Here is a 17,813-nt window from a genome sequence, read left to right on the forward strand (position 1 = left end):
CCGCATCTCTGTCCTCCGCCATCTACGAGCAAAAACCATTTGCCCCACTAAATAATATTTCTGCCAGTCTGGTAACGCCAGTCCCCCCTGATCTCCCGGTTCTTGCAATATTTTAATGCCTATTCTAGGGGGTTTAGGAGCCCAAAGAAAAGAAGAAACAATACTATCAATCTTTTTAAAATATGATTTTGGGACCCATATTGGTGCATGTCTCAGAAAGTAAATGATCACTGGGAGAAATTTCATTTTGAGCAAACTTATCCTACCTATCAGGGATAACGGCAATTTGGTCCAAGACTGAACTTTTTGTTTCAATAGTGCTAGCAGTGGTAATAGATTTAGGGGCATGTAATCCTGTATATTAGCTGTAATCTTGATTCCTAGATATTTTAGGGACGTAACCCACTGAAGTGGTAAGTTCGGGTCGGCCTTGTCTTTGGCTTCAGTGTCTAGGGGTAAAATAGAAGATTTGTTCCAATTTACTTTCAATCCTGAAAATTTGGCGAAGTGCTCTATAATCCCCAGAGCTGTTTTAAGGGAGTCTTCCGGGTCACTAAGAAAAAGTAGCATATCATCAGCATATAATGCTAGAGATTCTGCTATTGTGCCTACCTTGATGGACTGTATCATCTCAGACGACCTGAGTGCCCACCGCCAAGGGTTCCAGGGCGAGGGCAAACAAGAATGGGGACAGCGGGCAACACCTCAAAATAGTTGGAGACCGATGAGCCCAACCTGACTGCTACTCTCGGGGATTTATATGCCATGGAAATCCATCTCCTGAACTGTGGCCCATAACCCATAACCTCCAATACCTTGAGCATGTACCCCCAATCCACGGAATCAAATGCTTTCTCAAAGTCTATGGAGACTACTATTCTGGTTTTAGTGTTTTCTGACTGAATTTGCAAGTGGGTGAACAGTCTCCTCAGATTTGTGTCGCTTGACTTACCCGGCATAAAGCCCGTCTGATCAATGTTAACTATAGAGGGTATAACAGAAGCCAATCTAACTGCCAGTATTTTGGTTAAAATTTTTAAATCCATGTTCAACAGGGCTATAGGTCGATATGATGCACATTCCAAGGGATCCTTTCCTGGTTTTAATAAAAGAACCATATAGGCCTCTAACATAGAATCCGGTAAGGTGTCATGCTCTTGGCAATATTCTAATAGCAAATTAATCCTGGGGGCTAGAATCTCTGCATTTACCTTGTAAAAGTCTGCAGGGATACCATCTGGCCCAGGGGCCTTGTGCGGAGGAAAGGCAAAAATCGCCTGATGTATTTCTTTAACTGTAATTTTAGCATCCAAAAAACTGATATCATTCTCTGACAGCTTCGGAATTGGCAGATCTAGTAAGAGGGAGTCTAACTTCGATTTGTCATATGGTGGAATGGGGGCATAGAGGGAAGAGAAGAAATTAACAAATTCTTCCATGATAAGTTTGGGTTCACTAATCAGGTCTCCCCCCGAATTCCTAATTAACGGAATATTAGTGATTGGATGATAATCCGAAACTAGCATCGCCAAAAATTTCCCATTCTTGTCCCCCTCTGCAAACACTGTGTGAGCCTTTTTTGTAATTTCAGAGCGGGCCTGGCCCATAATATGTAAGGACAGGGAGCGGCGTGCCTCTAACAGAGATCCATATAAGACCCCTGTGGGGGATCTTGCATATGCTTCTGCACATTCCCTCTCCCGCCGCTGCAAATTCTCGTTTTCCTCATTATCTTGTACTCGCGCAGTCTTAATGGCTGAGATACATTCTCCTCTAGTTACTGCTTTGAAGGCATCCCACACTATTGGGGGATCTGCTGTATCAGTATTGGATGCCCAATATGTTTTAATAGCATTCTCCAGTTGGGCAGCAACCTGATCATGCTGTAGCCAACTAGGGGAAAGTCTCCACCCCCCCCCTTCTCGCCCCCAACGCCAAAGAGAGTGAGAGAAAGAGGGTTATGGTCAGTTAGTCCCCCAGCCAAGTAATTGATGTCTGTCACAAATGGTAGGACAAGGTCATTTCCGAAGTCCAAGTCAATCCTAGCCGAGGATCCATGAGCCTGAGACACATGAGAATAACATCTGTCCGCCGGTTGTTTCCATCGCCACAATTCCCTAAATCCTGTCACTGACACCCAACTCGACAGACCAGCAGATCCCCCTCTGTTCGGATTAGAGGAGTCCAGCGCCACATCTAGGACGGCGTTGAAATCCCCCATCACTACCACAGGAAGATGGGAATATGGTGCAATCCTAGTTAGTAGACCATACAGAATCTGTCCCTGGAAGTGGGGGGGGGCACATATACATTCACCACCACAATTTTCTTGAAGCAAATATTCATTACAACCGCCACATATCTACCTCCCGGATCCGAGAGCACCAGATGAATCGAGCAAGGAATGGACTTAATTAGGATAGAGACCCTTGCAAACGTGGAGTAAGTCGAGTGTAAAGCTCTTTGAGTCCACGGTTGAATCCACGGTTGAATCCACGGTTTGCGCAAGGAGAGGATCCTGCTGCCATCTAGGTGTGTCTCCTGCAGGAAGACGATATGTGGTTTGCATTGTTTAAGGTATTGGAACACTGAGGCCCTTTTAAGCCTGTGATTAAGGCCTCGAACGTTCCAAGACACTATTTTAACGTCATCCATCATCTTTGTCTTTCCTACCAATCATATCCCACAAGGATGGTTGTATAATTAGGGTATCCCCAGCAATAGCACCATAAAGCCCAAATGATATATAAACTATGATTAACCTTAATACAGTAGATTGAGCTATGACTCTAGAAAAAAATAATAAACCCTCCTCTGCCAGTATGCCAGAAACAAAACTTTTCAGTCCGGCATATAGCTCAGTCCCTAAACACAAAAACAAAAAACGTGATGAAATCCCGCTGCCTTAATCGAAAGTCCGGCATTTCTGTAGATGAGTCCATATCCTCTATGCTTGCTCCAAACAACATAAACTGGAGCCATATTGTATAAAGAGAACATTGAGTGCACAAGGAAAGTGCACTAAAAATAAAATAAAATAATCTTATCAGTGAGGAAGGTTCACAAATTTGTATAATAGAGGAACCGGCATCCCTCATGAACCAGTGAGATCTGACTCGAGCTTGCCAGCAGCACTTTACTCTCGTCACAAGACATTATAATCCTATCCGTTGGCAGACCCTTGTTCCTCCTTGACATCCCCCTCATAGCAAAGGAGAAAAATAGATAGCAGATAATTCCAATAATATCCAGGACGTATAAAAAAGTACTCTTCAACACAGGCATGCTTAGTAAGTGTCCATGAGCAAGACTCCATTTTAGGTCATTATGACAGGAGAAGAATGTAGATAAAAATGGTCAAAGAAAAAAAAATACTAACAGAACAAAATAGAACAGCGATTACCTTCCCAGGTATGGACCCTGAAGCTGAAGGGCTGTTAAAATTCCTTGTCCATCCATTCGCAAGCTTCCTCTGGGTTTTCAAAGAATTTCACCGACCCCTTGTATTGGATCCTGAGCTTGCTGGGATAAAGCATGCTATATTTGATCTCCTTCTCCCTCAGGCGTCTGCGGACCTCATTAAAGGATCGTCGTTTATATTGCGTTGCAACCGAGAAGTCTGGAAATAGCATTATTCGTGCGTTTTCATGGCGCAGTTCTTGAATCTTCCTGGCTTGCGTCAGGATCATGTCTCGGTCCTGGTAATTTAAGAAACGAACTAGGAAAGGTGGCGGAAAGGCGCCCGGGGGTCTGCTGCCAGTGGGTACCCTGTGCGCTCTCTCCACCACATAAGTAGGGGGCAGATCTTGTAGAGACAGCAGTTGTTTAAACAGGAGCTCTGCAAACTGCGTGGGTTTGTTACCCTCAGCCCCCTCTGGCAGCCCCACCACCCGGACATTGTTCCTCCTTTGTCGGTCTTCTGCGTCATCTGCTCTGCGCTGTAAGGCCTGAACCTGTTCCCGGAGTTCAGATATATGGGCATCATGGGTATGAGAAATATCCTCCACATCTGAAACCCTTGTCTCCACCGTGGTCAGGCAGCCCCGGATCTTGTCTAGGTCATGCCTTATTAATGTGCATTCAGAGGACAGGTGGTTAATGTGCCCCATCAACTCCGCTTTGCTGGCACTAATGGCTTCTAGTATAGGCCCTGTAATTGCAGCAGCATCCACAGCCAGGACCGGGTCTCCCTCCAGATCCATTCCGGCTGCCCCCTGCGCCATCTTTACCGCCGCTACTTTGGCGAGGAAGACAAGACGGCGGGGGCGGGGCCTCTCACAGCATCCTTAGTGGAGCGGGTATACCGAGGGTCCGTGTGTGCCTTAGGAGCCCTTTTGGAGGCTGAAGAGGTTATCGCTATGATCAGGGCGCCTTCACCTACCCTATGGTAGAGTCAAGGAAAAATTCTAATCACTCCAGTATATCGGATGATGACAGGGATACGGAGCTGCAGAGGAACGCGTGCTGCCTCGATCACATCTGGCCGGAAGTCTGCTATCTCATCCTTGATGGAATCTGAGAGACCATGAGAAAAAGCAGCCACGAGGGCCTCATTGTTCCAAGCAACCTCTGCTGCCAGAGTACGGAACTCAATGGCGTAGTCGGCAACAGTTTTCGTACTCTGATTGACATGAGGCACTTGGCTGGCAGAAGCGGAGCGGAACGTGAAATACCCTTTTAAAGGAGGCCACAAACTCAAGGTAACTCAAGACAACAGGTTTTTGCGTCTCCCATAGAGGGTTAGCCCAGAAAGCAAAGATATCACAAACCTTACTTTGCTTCTGTCCGTGGGAAACGCCTGGGGCAGCATCTCAAAGTATATCTCAACTTGGTTGAGAAACCCTCTGCATTGAACTGGATCATCCCCAAATCGCTGGGGAAGCGGGGCGGAACCAGACATACCTCTTATAGAGGTAATACTCAAGGCGGGGGCCTGCACAGAGACTGGCGCCGCAGCAGGGACGGCCTGCAACTCAGAATGTACCAGAGCAGCCACAGTGGGGGATTCCAGGTGAGCCGTGCGACTCAGGAGCGTTTGCAACGCCATGGCAAACTGATCCATGCGGTGATCTTGCTCATCCAATCTGGAAAAAATATTACCGACAAGTGGATTGACTATCTTCTGAATTCATGGCCTTCCCCTACTGTCAGAAACCATGAACCAGACCGAGACAGAAGTACAGTAAAATCACACTTGTTTATTAATAAAAATAAAAAGGTAAATAGAGTAAGCGTAGTCAAAGCATAGCCAGAGTCCAGTAACCAGATTGGGTAGTCAGCCAAGCCAGAGTTCAGTAACCAGATCGGGTAATCAGCCAGGCTAGAAGTCAGGGATTCATGTAGAGGAACAGCAAGCAGGATAAGGAGCCAGAAGGGATGTCAGCAAAGCCAGTCTTTAAACAGGAACACAGGAGATTTCTTCTGATGTGACCAAGGCGAAAGCAGGAATGAAGTGAGATGGAGATCTTTAAGTAGGCGGGACTGACGAGCAGATCCACAACAGCTGGTTAACTGTGGAGAGAGATGACAGCTGGCAATTAGCCGACAGCTGAGCCAGCCCTGACACAGCAGGAGTCAGATGCACGTATATACTAAAAAATTGGATTTTTATACTCACCGTAAAATCCATTTCTCTGAGTTCATCGACGGACACAGCGCCTCTTGACCATTGGATTATATCGCCTCTGTAGGAGTAGGACTAGGCAGAACAAAAAAAACACCTGGCTATTGGGGCATCCAAAAGCAATGCCAAAGAAAAACGATGGGTGGGCAAAATAACCCAAGGCTAACCACAAGAGCCCTAACCAGGACACAGGAGCCTTAACTGGGTCACAAGAGCCCCATCTGAAATACTTTTTTTCTTTTAAAGAAAAAACACCCCTCAAGAGGGAACACCCCTCTTAAACAGCAGCCTGCAAAACCTTGCGCCCAGAAGAAGCATCCTCAGATGCCAAAATATCTACTTTATAGAATTTGGTGAAGGTATGCACTGACGACCAAGTGGCCACCTTGCAAACCTGTGATATTGATGCTTGATGACGGAAGGCCCAAGAAGTACTAAGCGCCCGAGTAGAATGCACCGTGACAGGGAAAGGAGGAACCCCGCCTTTAATAGAATAGGCCTGAGTCACAGTCAGTCTGATCCATCTGGAGATGGTAGCTGAAGAAGCGGCCAGCCTTTTCCTTGGTCCCTGTGTAACCAAAAAAAGTGAGTCTGACTTCTGGAAGGACTCAGTGGCTGCCAGATACACCCGAATTGCACAAACCACATCCAAGGTATACAAAGCAAATTACTTGGGAAGAGCAGGCTTGGGACACAAGGACGGCAACACAATGTCATAATTCAAGTGGAAGTCAGAAACAAAAATAGCCCAGCGCTCTGGATATCACAAAGTCAAACTGCAACGGCCAGAAGTAAAAACTGATTAATTTAATAAAGGCAGTCCCATGGATACACAGTACTTGAAAACAATCATTAAGAACTTAAGTATGCGACACACTGTCTATCAAGCAACAAGAATATAAAACGGGAGATCCATCCAACTACATGGTCCCAAACTGTGATGAGTTGGGGGGGAGAGGGGAGACCCAGGTATGAAGGCACTCAGGAGACCCGCAGGATCCCCGCTGGATGTAGGGTGCGAGCCCTGAAAGGATGACTCACCGGCTCCGGAATGCCGTTCTGTGTGTGCGGCGTGGAGGGAGACAACCACTACACCGTGAGAAAGGAGAGCGAGCCGAGGCTCCGTCTGGTACTGGGCGATGACGTCAGCCTAGCTGGGAGGCCGTTCCAAAGGAGAGCCGCTGGAGTGTCAGCTGGTAAGACACTGCACCACTGATGTGCCGGTCTGTGTCCCCTCAGAGATGAAACGCCTCTGTGTTGAATGGTGTCACTTGGGGGATGCAGCAGTGCAAAGTGAGGTAAAGGAAGGGAATAAAGAAGCCAGCACAAAAGGTGATGAATGCCGCTAATGCTTGGCAATGTAGAGGTCCCAAGGGTGGATAGATGGTCACCATGGCATGTTGCTGGATCAGACCACTGTGGAAGAGTTGCCTTGACGACGCGTTTCGCGCATCAGCGCTTTGTCATAGTCAAGGATGGAGGCAACACTGTTGTGCCAGAGCTCCAAAGCGGAGATGAACTTTCACTGTGTGTATACGTTGTTGCAATTGTCCTTGGTGATAGCTGTATAGACCGCACGTTTGCCGTGACCATAATCCATGGTCGTTTGGCTGTCAGTTTACTCGGAAGAATATGGAAAGCACTTTCGGTTCAACACCAGTAAGGCAAGGCTACAGTGGCCTATGAGTGGATACCAGGTGGAATATTCAAAGTCCAGCCCTTCGGCGTAGATGGTAAAAATATACCTTGTTAACCCATGTGGGAGATCATCGAGGAGTACGGGGGTATGCTAGCATTGGCATATGTTGACTCGTTTCATACACTAAGACCTGTACTTCGTCTGGACATGTCCAAACCGTGGGGTGAGGGGGAAGCCCAGTTTAACCAAGGGACTTTAGGATGAGAGGAGGGATCCTGCAGGCAGGTCCGACCATCCCTGAAGGGTACCCGCGTCCATCCCAAACCGCACAAAGGGGGACTGTACTTACCGATCCATGGTGCGGGTGACCCTCAGACAGAACAAACCACCGAAGTGGGGGGCTGTCGGCCAAGGGACCTCTGCGACTTGGACCAGAGCCCGTTCATATGCGATTCTGCGAGACGTTTAACTCACGGGCCAGCATCTGTTCATTGAGGCTTTGCTAGGACCAAAAGATCCCAGCAAGGAGCTAGGTCCTTACTCCTGACTAGACAAAAATAAACTGAATACTTAGAGCAGGGAGGGGAACTGACTGAGGACAGCCCATGGGCGTAGCCAGGTTTTTTTTGTTCTGCCTAGTCCTACTCCTGCAGAGGCGATATAACCCAATGGTCAAAATTAAGGAGGCGCTGTGTCTGTCGATAAACGAAAGAGAAAATTGGAGTAATGAAACCTCTGTTAGTATATGAAACCCTCTAAATAGGGGGAGATAAACAGTCGGTTTCAATGATACTTACAAATCAACACACACACGCTAATCACAGCTCCTAAATAGGATTTTAACGGTAGCCTAGATTGAGTAGTCTCACCCGGGGTTGAGGCAGAAAACACCCCCCAGAGGCCAAAATAAGGACCAGGGAAGCGCAACAGCCAGGAAACAAGCCGGACCGCCCCAACACATTACCACATTGTGATGGATATGTACGCTTGGACATGCACCCAGTTCTGAAAGAAAACAAATGATTGGGTAGAAATGTGAAAAAGGATGTGTAAAATATGTGATGAGTGATACAAGTGTAAATGATAAGTAATGCATCTATATATATTCATTCCACCAAAAAGGTGAGAGTGTAGTAGAGCTGCACGATTCTGGCCAAAATGAGAATCACAATTTTTTTGCTTAGAATAAAAAAAAAATGATGCTCTCAATTCTCGCGACGTAAAATCTTTCACATTATACAAAAAAATTGGGCTAACTTTAATGAATTAAAAAAAAAAAAAAAAAATTAACCAGTAAAGTAATTTTTTCCAAAAAAATTGTATTTGAAAGACCGCTGCGCAAATACAGTGCGACATAAAATATTGCAACAACCACCATTTTATTCTCTAGGGTCTCTACTAAAAAATATATATAATGTTTGGGGGCTCTAAGTAATTTTCTAGCAAAAAAAAAAAAAAAAAAAAAAAAGATTTTAACTTGAAACCAAATGTCAGAAAAAGGTTTAGTGTTTAAGTGGTTAAACTTTCCTCACTTTTACATGAAGTCTATTCCATTGACAAATTGTTACAATGTTTATAGTTATGTTTCACTGCTAAAGAATGTTGATTCTTGGCACACTGGCCGTTTTTTTTCTTCCTTTCATTTGATGGCTGTGGCTTCAGAAGAGCAGAGAGAATTCTTTGCATAGCAAGAATCGTGAAACGCTTTTTTCAAGATCGCAACAGGGAAAAAAAAATCGCGACCAAGTGCATATGCACTAGCCTAAAGGTCTATGTCTGCTAACAAAATATTTATATTTAGAGGTTTTCATATACTAACAGATGTTTCATTACTCCAATTTTTTAGTATATACATGCATCTGACTCCATGGTTACAAGCCATGAAACGTGTAGTTTCCAACTAGAGGGTGCCTAAATTATGATCAGTATCATTTATCGTCTAATATATCATGTGAATTATTATATTATCTGTGAATATATAAAAAAAAGTGATCCAATAAAGAATGTAATCCTATAAACGAATCATATATCTGTGTCCAGTAAACCACACTAGATATAAATTACTGTTCTTCCAAAATGCTTGTAGATTTCTGGAGATACCAGAGGAGCCAGTAACCCCAGTGCTGTGTGAGCAGGAACAGCTAAGTGAGGAGATTGTTTCTGAATATATGCAACTGACCTTCTTAAATGCGATCTTATTGCGGGGCATGTGTGAGTGCAACTGTGTTGTATTACGCACATGTCATTTTTAGTTTATTTGCGCAATGAGGTATGTCCTTTCTTTTGTTTGAGCAATATCGATCTATGAAGGATTGAAAGCAATGAAGGTTTGAAAGCAATCCACCACATGTGAACATCAGAGACACCTGATCATTTGGGTATCGTTGTCCTTTTGTGTTTTATCTTACAAATGAGTGGTATTTGCGTCTTTCCCAGTATCTCCAGAAATCTACAAGCATTTTGGAAGAACAGTAATTAAACTAGTGTAGTTTACTGGACACATATATATGATTAGTTTATTTTTTTATAGGATCGCATTCTTTATTGGATCACATTATTTATTGAAGCACTGGGCTATATTAAGGGTAATGGTAGCGCTTTATTAACTTTTTTTTTATATATTCACTTTTTTGTGATATCAGCACATAACACAATAATAGCAGTCACTATCATTTGTTCATCTTAATATAATGTTTGGGTCACAATTTGATACCATCACTCACATCAGCGCTTTAGTAATTCTTATACAATTATACTATCTGTATTCTCATTTATTGACCCTTGTATTAACTGTATCAACTATGTTCGTTTGAATATTTTGCATCGACTGTACCAACCATGTCCATTTACTATATTAAATACTTTTATATGAATATTATGTAAATCTTTTATGATTAAACTATTCAGTATATATTATTAATTATTGATGTATATTTAATATCATGGACCACCCCTAGGAGATTGTGACATTGCATTAAGATAAATTTAATCTAATTGTACACTAAACAATTAGATATGTACCCTCTGACATGCTTCATCTAAAGTCACAATTCCTCTCCTTTTTTCTCAACCAATTAGGGATGGAGGCATGCCATTGTTATACAAAGACTGGGACAGATCACACTCGTCCCTAACCGTTTTCAGGTAGGTAAGTGGTTAAAGTATAAATATGGCACGAACATCAGCAAGTGATAATATCTGCAGCACAAATATCTAAAAACTTTAGTGCTTCAGGAACAATGTAAACAACTTAAAGAGGAACCCAAGGAAAAATCTGCTGACTTTAGACATGTTATGTTTGACAAGGTGTATGCCACCTCATTCTCCATTATTTACAATTTCTTTTTTTCTGAGTGCTAAGAATATAGCTATCAATATACTTCTGGTGCTTGAACACTAGACTTTTGGTTTTGGATACATATGGTGCAGAGTAATCCACAAGGTGGCATACAACTCATTGCAACCTCCCCCGATAAGCCAGCAGATCTTTAACTGCTTGCCGACTGCCCACCGTCAAATGACTGGGATGACATATGACGGCGGGCGTCCCAGAACGGCCGTTCTCGCGACGTGTTGCAAGGACGCAGCACGACCCCGATCTCTGTAAATAGCCGCGTCCACGGCTCTTTAACCATGTGATCGGCTGTGTCCAATCACAGCTGGTCACATGTAAACAAGGAGATGCCGGTACTTGGCTCTCCTCGCCTCACACTGACAGAGTGTGTGGCGAGGAGAGCCGATCAGCGGCATCTCTACGCAGGGGGACATCTAGGAATGTAAACAGGGCACTGATCATCAGTGCCCTGATTACAATAAAGCAATACAGTGTCACCAATCAGTGCCCACTATTGCCAGCAATTAATGCCCACCAGTGGCAGCAATCAGTGCCCACCACTGCCCACAAGTGCTACCAGTGCCCATTAGCGAAGCCAGTCAGTGCTGCCCATCAATGCTGTGCCCATCGGTACTGCCTAGCCGTGCCGCCTATCCGTGCCCCCCAGCGCTGCCTATCAGTGCCCACCAGTACCACCTATTAGTGCCCATAAGTGCGGCATATTAGTGCCTCCTCATCAGTGCCCATAAGTGGCACCTCATCAATGCCCACCAGTTCAGCCTATCAGTGCCCATCAGTGCCGCCTCATCAGTGCACATCAGTGAAGGCGAAAAATCACTAAGTCACAAAATTTACTGACAGAAAAAAAGTAAAAAACTTTTTTTTTTTTTTTTTTCAAAATCGTTGGTTCTTTTTTTTTCTTGTAAAAAATAAAAAACCCAGCAGTGATTAAATACCACCAAAAGAAAGCTCTATTTGTGTGAAGAAAATTATAAAAAATTTGTTTGGGTACAGTGTAGCACGACCGCGCAATTGTCATTCAAAGTGCGACAGCGCTGAAAGCTGAAAAATGGCTTGGTCAGGAAGGGGGTGTAAGTGCCCGGTAGGCAAGTGGTTAAAAATGCTGCAGTACCTATACTCACGCCTGTTGCCTGCGAGGAGTGCAGCGGCTGCAAAAAAAGAGCGTACACACTGTGTGTATTATGTGTATGTGGCCCATAAAAATAGGCCTGTGCTCCCTCCCTTGGCACTAGGGGGTGCTGATGCCAACAGCTGTTCTGTCCCTACAATAATTTGGAACAAAGTCATGACTGGCTGCAGAAGGTTTTAGGAAATATTTTCTAAATGCAATTGTGGACCTCATTGTATAAGCAGAAAGGGGCCATGGATGGTAGGTAGGGTTAGCACACTATGCTGCTTTACCTATATGGGACCGCATGGTGTGCTTTTTGGAAAGCCAAAATTTCCACTTTACCCACTTCAGCCCCAGAAGATTTTACCGCCTTCCTGACCAGAGCACTTTTTACAATTTGGCACGGTGTCGCTTTAACTGACAATTGCGCGGTCATGCAATGCTGTACCCAAACTAATTTTGTGTCCTTTTTTTCCCACAAATAGAGCTTTCTTGTGGTTTTTATTTTTTGCGCTATAAACAAAAAAGGAGCAACAATTTTGAAAAGAAAAACAATATTTTTTACTTTTTACTATAATAAATATCCCCCACATTTAAAAAAAACAAAAAACTAAATTTCTTTATCAGTTTAGGCTAATATGTATTCTTCTACATATTTTTGGTAAAAAAAAAAAAAAAAAAAAAAAAAAAAAAAATCACAATAAGCGTATACTGATTGGTTTGCGCAATAATTATAGCATCTACAAACTATGGGAAAGATTTATGACATTTTAATTTTTTTTACTAGTAATGGCAGTGATCTGCAAGTTTTAGCGGTATTGCGACAGACAGATCGGACACTTGACACATTTTTGGGACCATTGACATTTAATACAGCGATCAATGCTATAAATATATACTGATTACTGTGTAAATGTCACTGGCAGGGAAGGGGTTAACACTAGGGGGCGATCAAGGGGTCAAATGTGTGTTCCCTCAGCGTGTTCTAACTGTATGGGGATAGGACTGACTAGGGGAGGAGACATATCGTTTTTCCTACTTACTAGGAACCCCCAATCTGTCTCCTCTCCCCTGACAGCACAGAGATTTGTGTGTTTACACACACAAATCTCCGTGCTGGCTCTCGTGGCCGGTGGCGATTGTGCCCGCCGGCCACACGCACTGGGTGCCCTGCTGTGCAGCGGGCACCTTCAGCAGCGGTTGCCCTCTGGCGGCTCTCTTGGGCAAAGTCGTACCCGTGTGGGATTTCACCCAGGAGAGCCATTTTGCAGCAGTAAAAGTATGTGAGCTGGTCGGAACCGATTAAACTAGTAACTCAGTAGCATAGTCAACTATAAAAGACAATTTGATTAAAAGCATCCAATGTCTTTGTCTCCCTTTCCTCCAGAACAGGGGTCTCAAAACTTTCTAAACAAAAGGGTCAGTTTACTATCCTTTAGACTTTTGGCAGGCCAGACTGTGGCCATTGGGAGTAGAAAATGTTGCTAAATCAGTGGGAAAAAAGTGCCCCATCTTTGGTGTCAGTGGGAGGAATTGTGCCCTATAGTTGGTGCTACTGGGAGAAATTGTGTCCCATCATTGGGACTAATTGTTGGTGTCACTGGGAGAAAGTAGGAATTGTGCTTCTTCATTGGGGTCGGGGGGGAATATGCCCCATTGTTGGTACTAGTGAATGAAATAATGCCCTGAGGGCCTGATAAAAGTAAGCAAAGGGCCACGGTTTAGGGACCACTGCTCTAGAGCGCCAGAGAGCAGGGAAATGTAGCAGTTACTTATACCTTCCCTTAGTATACTGAAAAAGTTAAGTTAAGTTTAGGTTGGACTGATCTTTTAAAGCGTAACTCCACTTTTGTTGAGAACAAAACATCCCCCCCCCCCCCCCGAGTGATATATGTACATTGCAAGGATAACAACCTTTGCTGCAGAGTCCTACCTCTTGTTATTCCGAAGAAATACAAGTGTGTTTGTCTGTGCTGATGGGAGTGGTTACATATTTTCAGTTAGCTGTGGCACCTGCAGGGCACTAATGAGGAAAGCTGCTGGGCCTGCATCCCTTTAGACGTGTTCCTATTGGAAATATCTCACCAAAAATAAAATGTTTGTTGCAGGGGATGCCTGAAATCTGACTTGTATCTTAGGCAGACTTCTGGGTAAATTGGTGAGCCAATCACACAAGCGGGTAATTATGTTTCTGGGGAGTAGTCAGTTCACATTCTGTGTACAGAACAGTTAACTCCATGTAGCCATATTGCATTGCATTTATAGACAATTACAGCAGCTGCAGATTAAAAAAGAAAGGTAATTTTTAATAACATTCAATTACAATATGATTGTATCGCAATTCTACAGGATATATGTTTTCTTTATTTGCTATTTTTCCCTACAAAAGTGGAGTTGCCCTTTAAATATTTGTAAAATTCCACACTTACTGCTTCATAACACCAGTCTTTAAGAACATCAAGATCACCTCTGATCATAGCCTAGAAAAAAAAAAAAAAAGAAGGATCAATCAAATATATTACAAAAATACATATAGCCACATATACCTTTAAAAAAATGCACCAAAGCAAATTTATTAGGAATACAAATGCTGCTTTAACCCTTTCATGATAGATCATTGTTGCAAGACCAAATTTACCAGTGTCTAGTAACTAGACAATAACTCCATGACAAATATTTCTACCTATTTTTTTTTTTAAATCAAGAACATTTTTATTGCACCTTTAACCTGTTCAGATCCTCTCTATAGCAGAATGACGGCTACAGCGCGGATCTGCTTTGCCGGGAGGCCATCTATTGACGTCCTCCCCTTTCAAAGCTGGCCACGCCCCCCTGAAGGGGGCACGCGCTGTGATCACCCAAGTCAATGAGACTCGGGTGATCACAGATCCGAGTGAGGGGCTGGTCCTGGCCCCTTACCACGTGATCAGCTGTCAGCCAAAACAGAGGCTCGGTAATCTTATTTTTTTTTTTTCTCACGCTGACAGCGTGAGAAGAAAAAAAGGTAATCGCCGGCTTCTGTTTGCAGGAACATCGGTCCCGAAGAGGAAGAGTCTCCGTGCCCACCAGTACTGCCCGCCAATGCCAGCAATCAGTGCCACGAATCAGTTCCCACCAATCAGTGCCCACAGTACATCAGTGCCACCTATCAGTGCCCACAATTGCCACCTATCAATGTCCACCAGTGGTGCCATTCAGTGCCACCTAGCAGTGCTGCAAATCAGTGTCACCTACCAGTGCCGATCAGTGCCCATCACTGCCACCCATCAGTGCCAGCTATTAGTGCCACCTATCAATGTCCTTCTTCAGTGCAGTCTATCAGTGCAGCCTACCAGCGTAGCCTCACCAGCGTAGCCTCACCAGCGTATATAAATAAAGGAGAATAATTACCGGTTTGCATAATTTAACAAAATATAAAACGGTTTTGTATTTTTTTTTTTTTTTTTTTTAAATCGGTCTTTTTAAATTTTATCAAAAAAATGAAAAACCCAGAGGGGCCAGAAGAAAGTCATTACTTTCAGCAAAAAACAAAAGGCATGTGGGAGACTCCCAAAATGTATGACTAAAATTTAACTTTTTGGCCAAAGAAAACGTTATGTCTGGCGCAAACCCAACACATCACATCACCCAAAGAACACAATCCCCACAGTGAAAAATGGTAGTGACAGCATCATGCTGTGGGGATGTTTTTCAGCAGTCAGGACTGGGAAACTGGTCAGAGTTGAGGGAAAGATGGATGGTGCTAAATACACGGATATTCTTGAGCAAAACCTGTACCACTCTGTGTGTGATTTGAGGCTAGGACGAAGGTTCACCTTCCAGCAGGACAATGACCCCAAACACACTGCTAAAGCAACACTTGAGTGGTTTAAGGGGAAACATGTAAATGTGTTGGAATGGCCTAGTCAAAGTCCAGACCTCAGTCCAATAGCAAATCTGTGGTCAGACTTACCAACCAGCCAAATTCTGACATTTCTCTCCTACAATCATTTTTTTGCTAGAAAATTACATAGAACCCCCAAACATTATATATGTCTTTTTTTTAGCAAAGACCCTAGAGAATACAATGGCAGCCATTGCAACTTTTTATCTCGCATGGTATTTGCGCAGCAATTTTTCAAACGTGTTTTTTTTGGAAAAAAAACAGTTTCATCCTTAAGAAAAAAAAACAGTATAGTTAGCCCAATATTTTTGCATATTGTGAACGATGAAGTTATGCCAAGTAAATAGATACCCAACATGTCATGCTTCAAAATTGCACATGCTCGTGGAACGGCGCCAAACTTCGGTACTTAAAAATCCCCATATGCCAAGCTTTAAAATTTTTTACTGGTTACATATTTTGAGTTACAGAGGAGGTCTAGGGCTAGAATTATTGCTCTCGCTCTAATGTTCATGACGACACCTCACATGTGTGGTTTGAACACCGTTTACATATGTGGGCGGGACTTACGTAAGCGTTCGCTTCTGCGTGCGAGCACACGGGGACAGGGGCACTTGAAAAAAGAAAAAAAATGTATTGTTAATTTTACTTTACATTTTTTAGTTTAACACTTTAAAAAAAATTATCACTTTTATTCCTATTACAAGAAATGTAAACATCCCTTGTAATAGGAATATGGCATGATCGGTCCTCTTTACAGTGAGATGTGGGGTCAATAAGACCCCACATCTCACTTCTAGGCTGGGAAGCCTGAAATAAAAAAAAAATAAAACGATCTCGGCTTCCCAGCCGAAGCGGCACCATCCGTTTGACTGAAGAGGCTGGGCGTGATGTCATAACATCGCGCCTGGCCTCCGACGATCATAGAGACTCCGGCGACTATCTGGTCTGCTGGAAATCTCTATGGTGAACACCCGGGGATCTGTTCTCCGACTCACCGATTGCAGCGGTGAGTTGGTAGAAGCACCGGAGGGCGGCAGGAGGGGACGTCCCAGCCACTATGATTGTTCTTATGGTATAGGGAATCACCGGCTGCAAAAGCCAATATCTGAATGATGCCTGTAGCTGTAGGCATCATTCAGATATCCCCCCACAAAGCCCAAGACGTCATATGACGGCCAGCCATCAGCAAGTGGTTAAAGATTGCTGTTCACAAGCGCAAACCATCCAACTTGAAGGAGCTGGAGCAGTTTTGCAAGGAGGAATGGGCAAAAATCCCAGTGGTAAGATGTGGCAAGTTCATAGGAGACTTATCCAAAGCGACTTGGAGCTGTGATAGCCACAAAAGGTGGCTCTACAAAGTATTGACTTTAGGGGGGTGAATAGTTATGCACATTGACTTTTTCTGTTATTTTTTCCTATTTGTTGTTTGCTTCACAATAGAAAAAAAAGTCAAAGTTTCAAAGTTGTGGGCATGTTATGTAAATTAAATGTATAAATCCTCAAACAATCCATGTTAATTCCAGGTTGTAAGGCAACAAAACATGAAAAATGCCAAGGGGGTGAATACTTTTGCAAGGCTCTGTACACTCCCTTATGAAGGTTTCAGTTAACTACTTATGCTGCCACACAGAGAAAGATGTAATCTGGGCAGTCTATGCTATAAGAGGTAAAAGCAGGTCTATCACGAAATAGTATAGGGGAGGGCCCTCTAAGTAGCAGCAAAGAAAGTTCCACGTTGCAGATCTGATGTTCTTCACTAGCTAGTTGGAGCTTGTTAACTAATACGTTTGGGTTTTGATGAAGCAGTAAGTTTCTAGGGTGGAAGATCTAAAGGTGTCTGAGCACAGTGTTCATGCAATGTAATGAAGTGTTCTTGGGGTAAAGATGTCTGTGCACAGTGTCTCTGTAATAATGGCAATGGATAGATAAAAGGTTGAGCTATTTGCCCTCTCACCAACAACCAGTTCGTTCCGATGTCTTCAGGACTGGAACCCGTGTAGCGACACTTGTGCAGCAGATCTGCTGTTTCGGTCTTCCGAAATGAAGCTTGGCACACGCACCCACACCGACAGGCAGGTGATCTGAGTAGTGTTGATGACAGGATGTCCGACAGTGGGTAACAGAGCTAGGCCCTTTAGGCCTCGGGTTGGAAATAGGACTCCGTGTGGTAGGCCGCGACCTCTCTCCCTGTTACACGGA

General features: G+C 43.8%; 1 protein-coding gene across 4 annotated transcripts in view; it reads right to left on the reverse strand.

Annotated features, from left to right (window-relative positions):
• Positions 1 to 17,813, reverse strand: part of TIMM44 (translocase of inner mitochondrial membrane 44) — an 822,359-nt gene that overhangs the window by 125,099 nt on the left and 679,447 nt on the right. For all 4 annotated transcript variants that reach the window (XM_073594831.1, XM_073594823.1, XM_073594814.1 and 1 more), the window contains one exon: positions 14,158 to 14,208. In XM_073594831.1, coding sequence (XP_073450932.1) covers positions 14,158 to 14,208 — 51 coding nt within the window. The remainder of the gene's footprint in view (positions 1 to 14,157; positions 14,209 to 17,813) is intronic.

This window comes from Aquarana catesbeiana, linkage group LG01 (genome assembly GCF_042186555.1).
Source record: "Aquarana catesbeiana isolate 2022-GZ linkage group LG01, ASM4218655v1, whole genome shotgun sequence".
Lineage (NCBI taxonomy): Eukaryota > Metazoa > Chordata > Amphibia > Anura > Ranidae > Aquarana > Aquarana catesbeiana.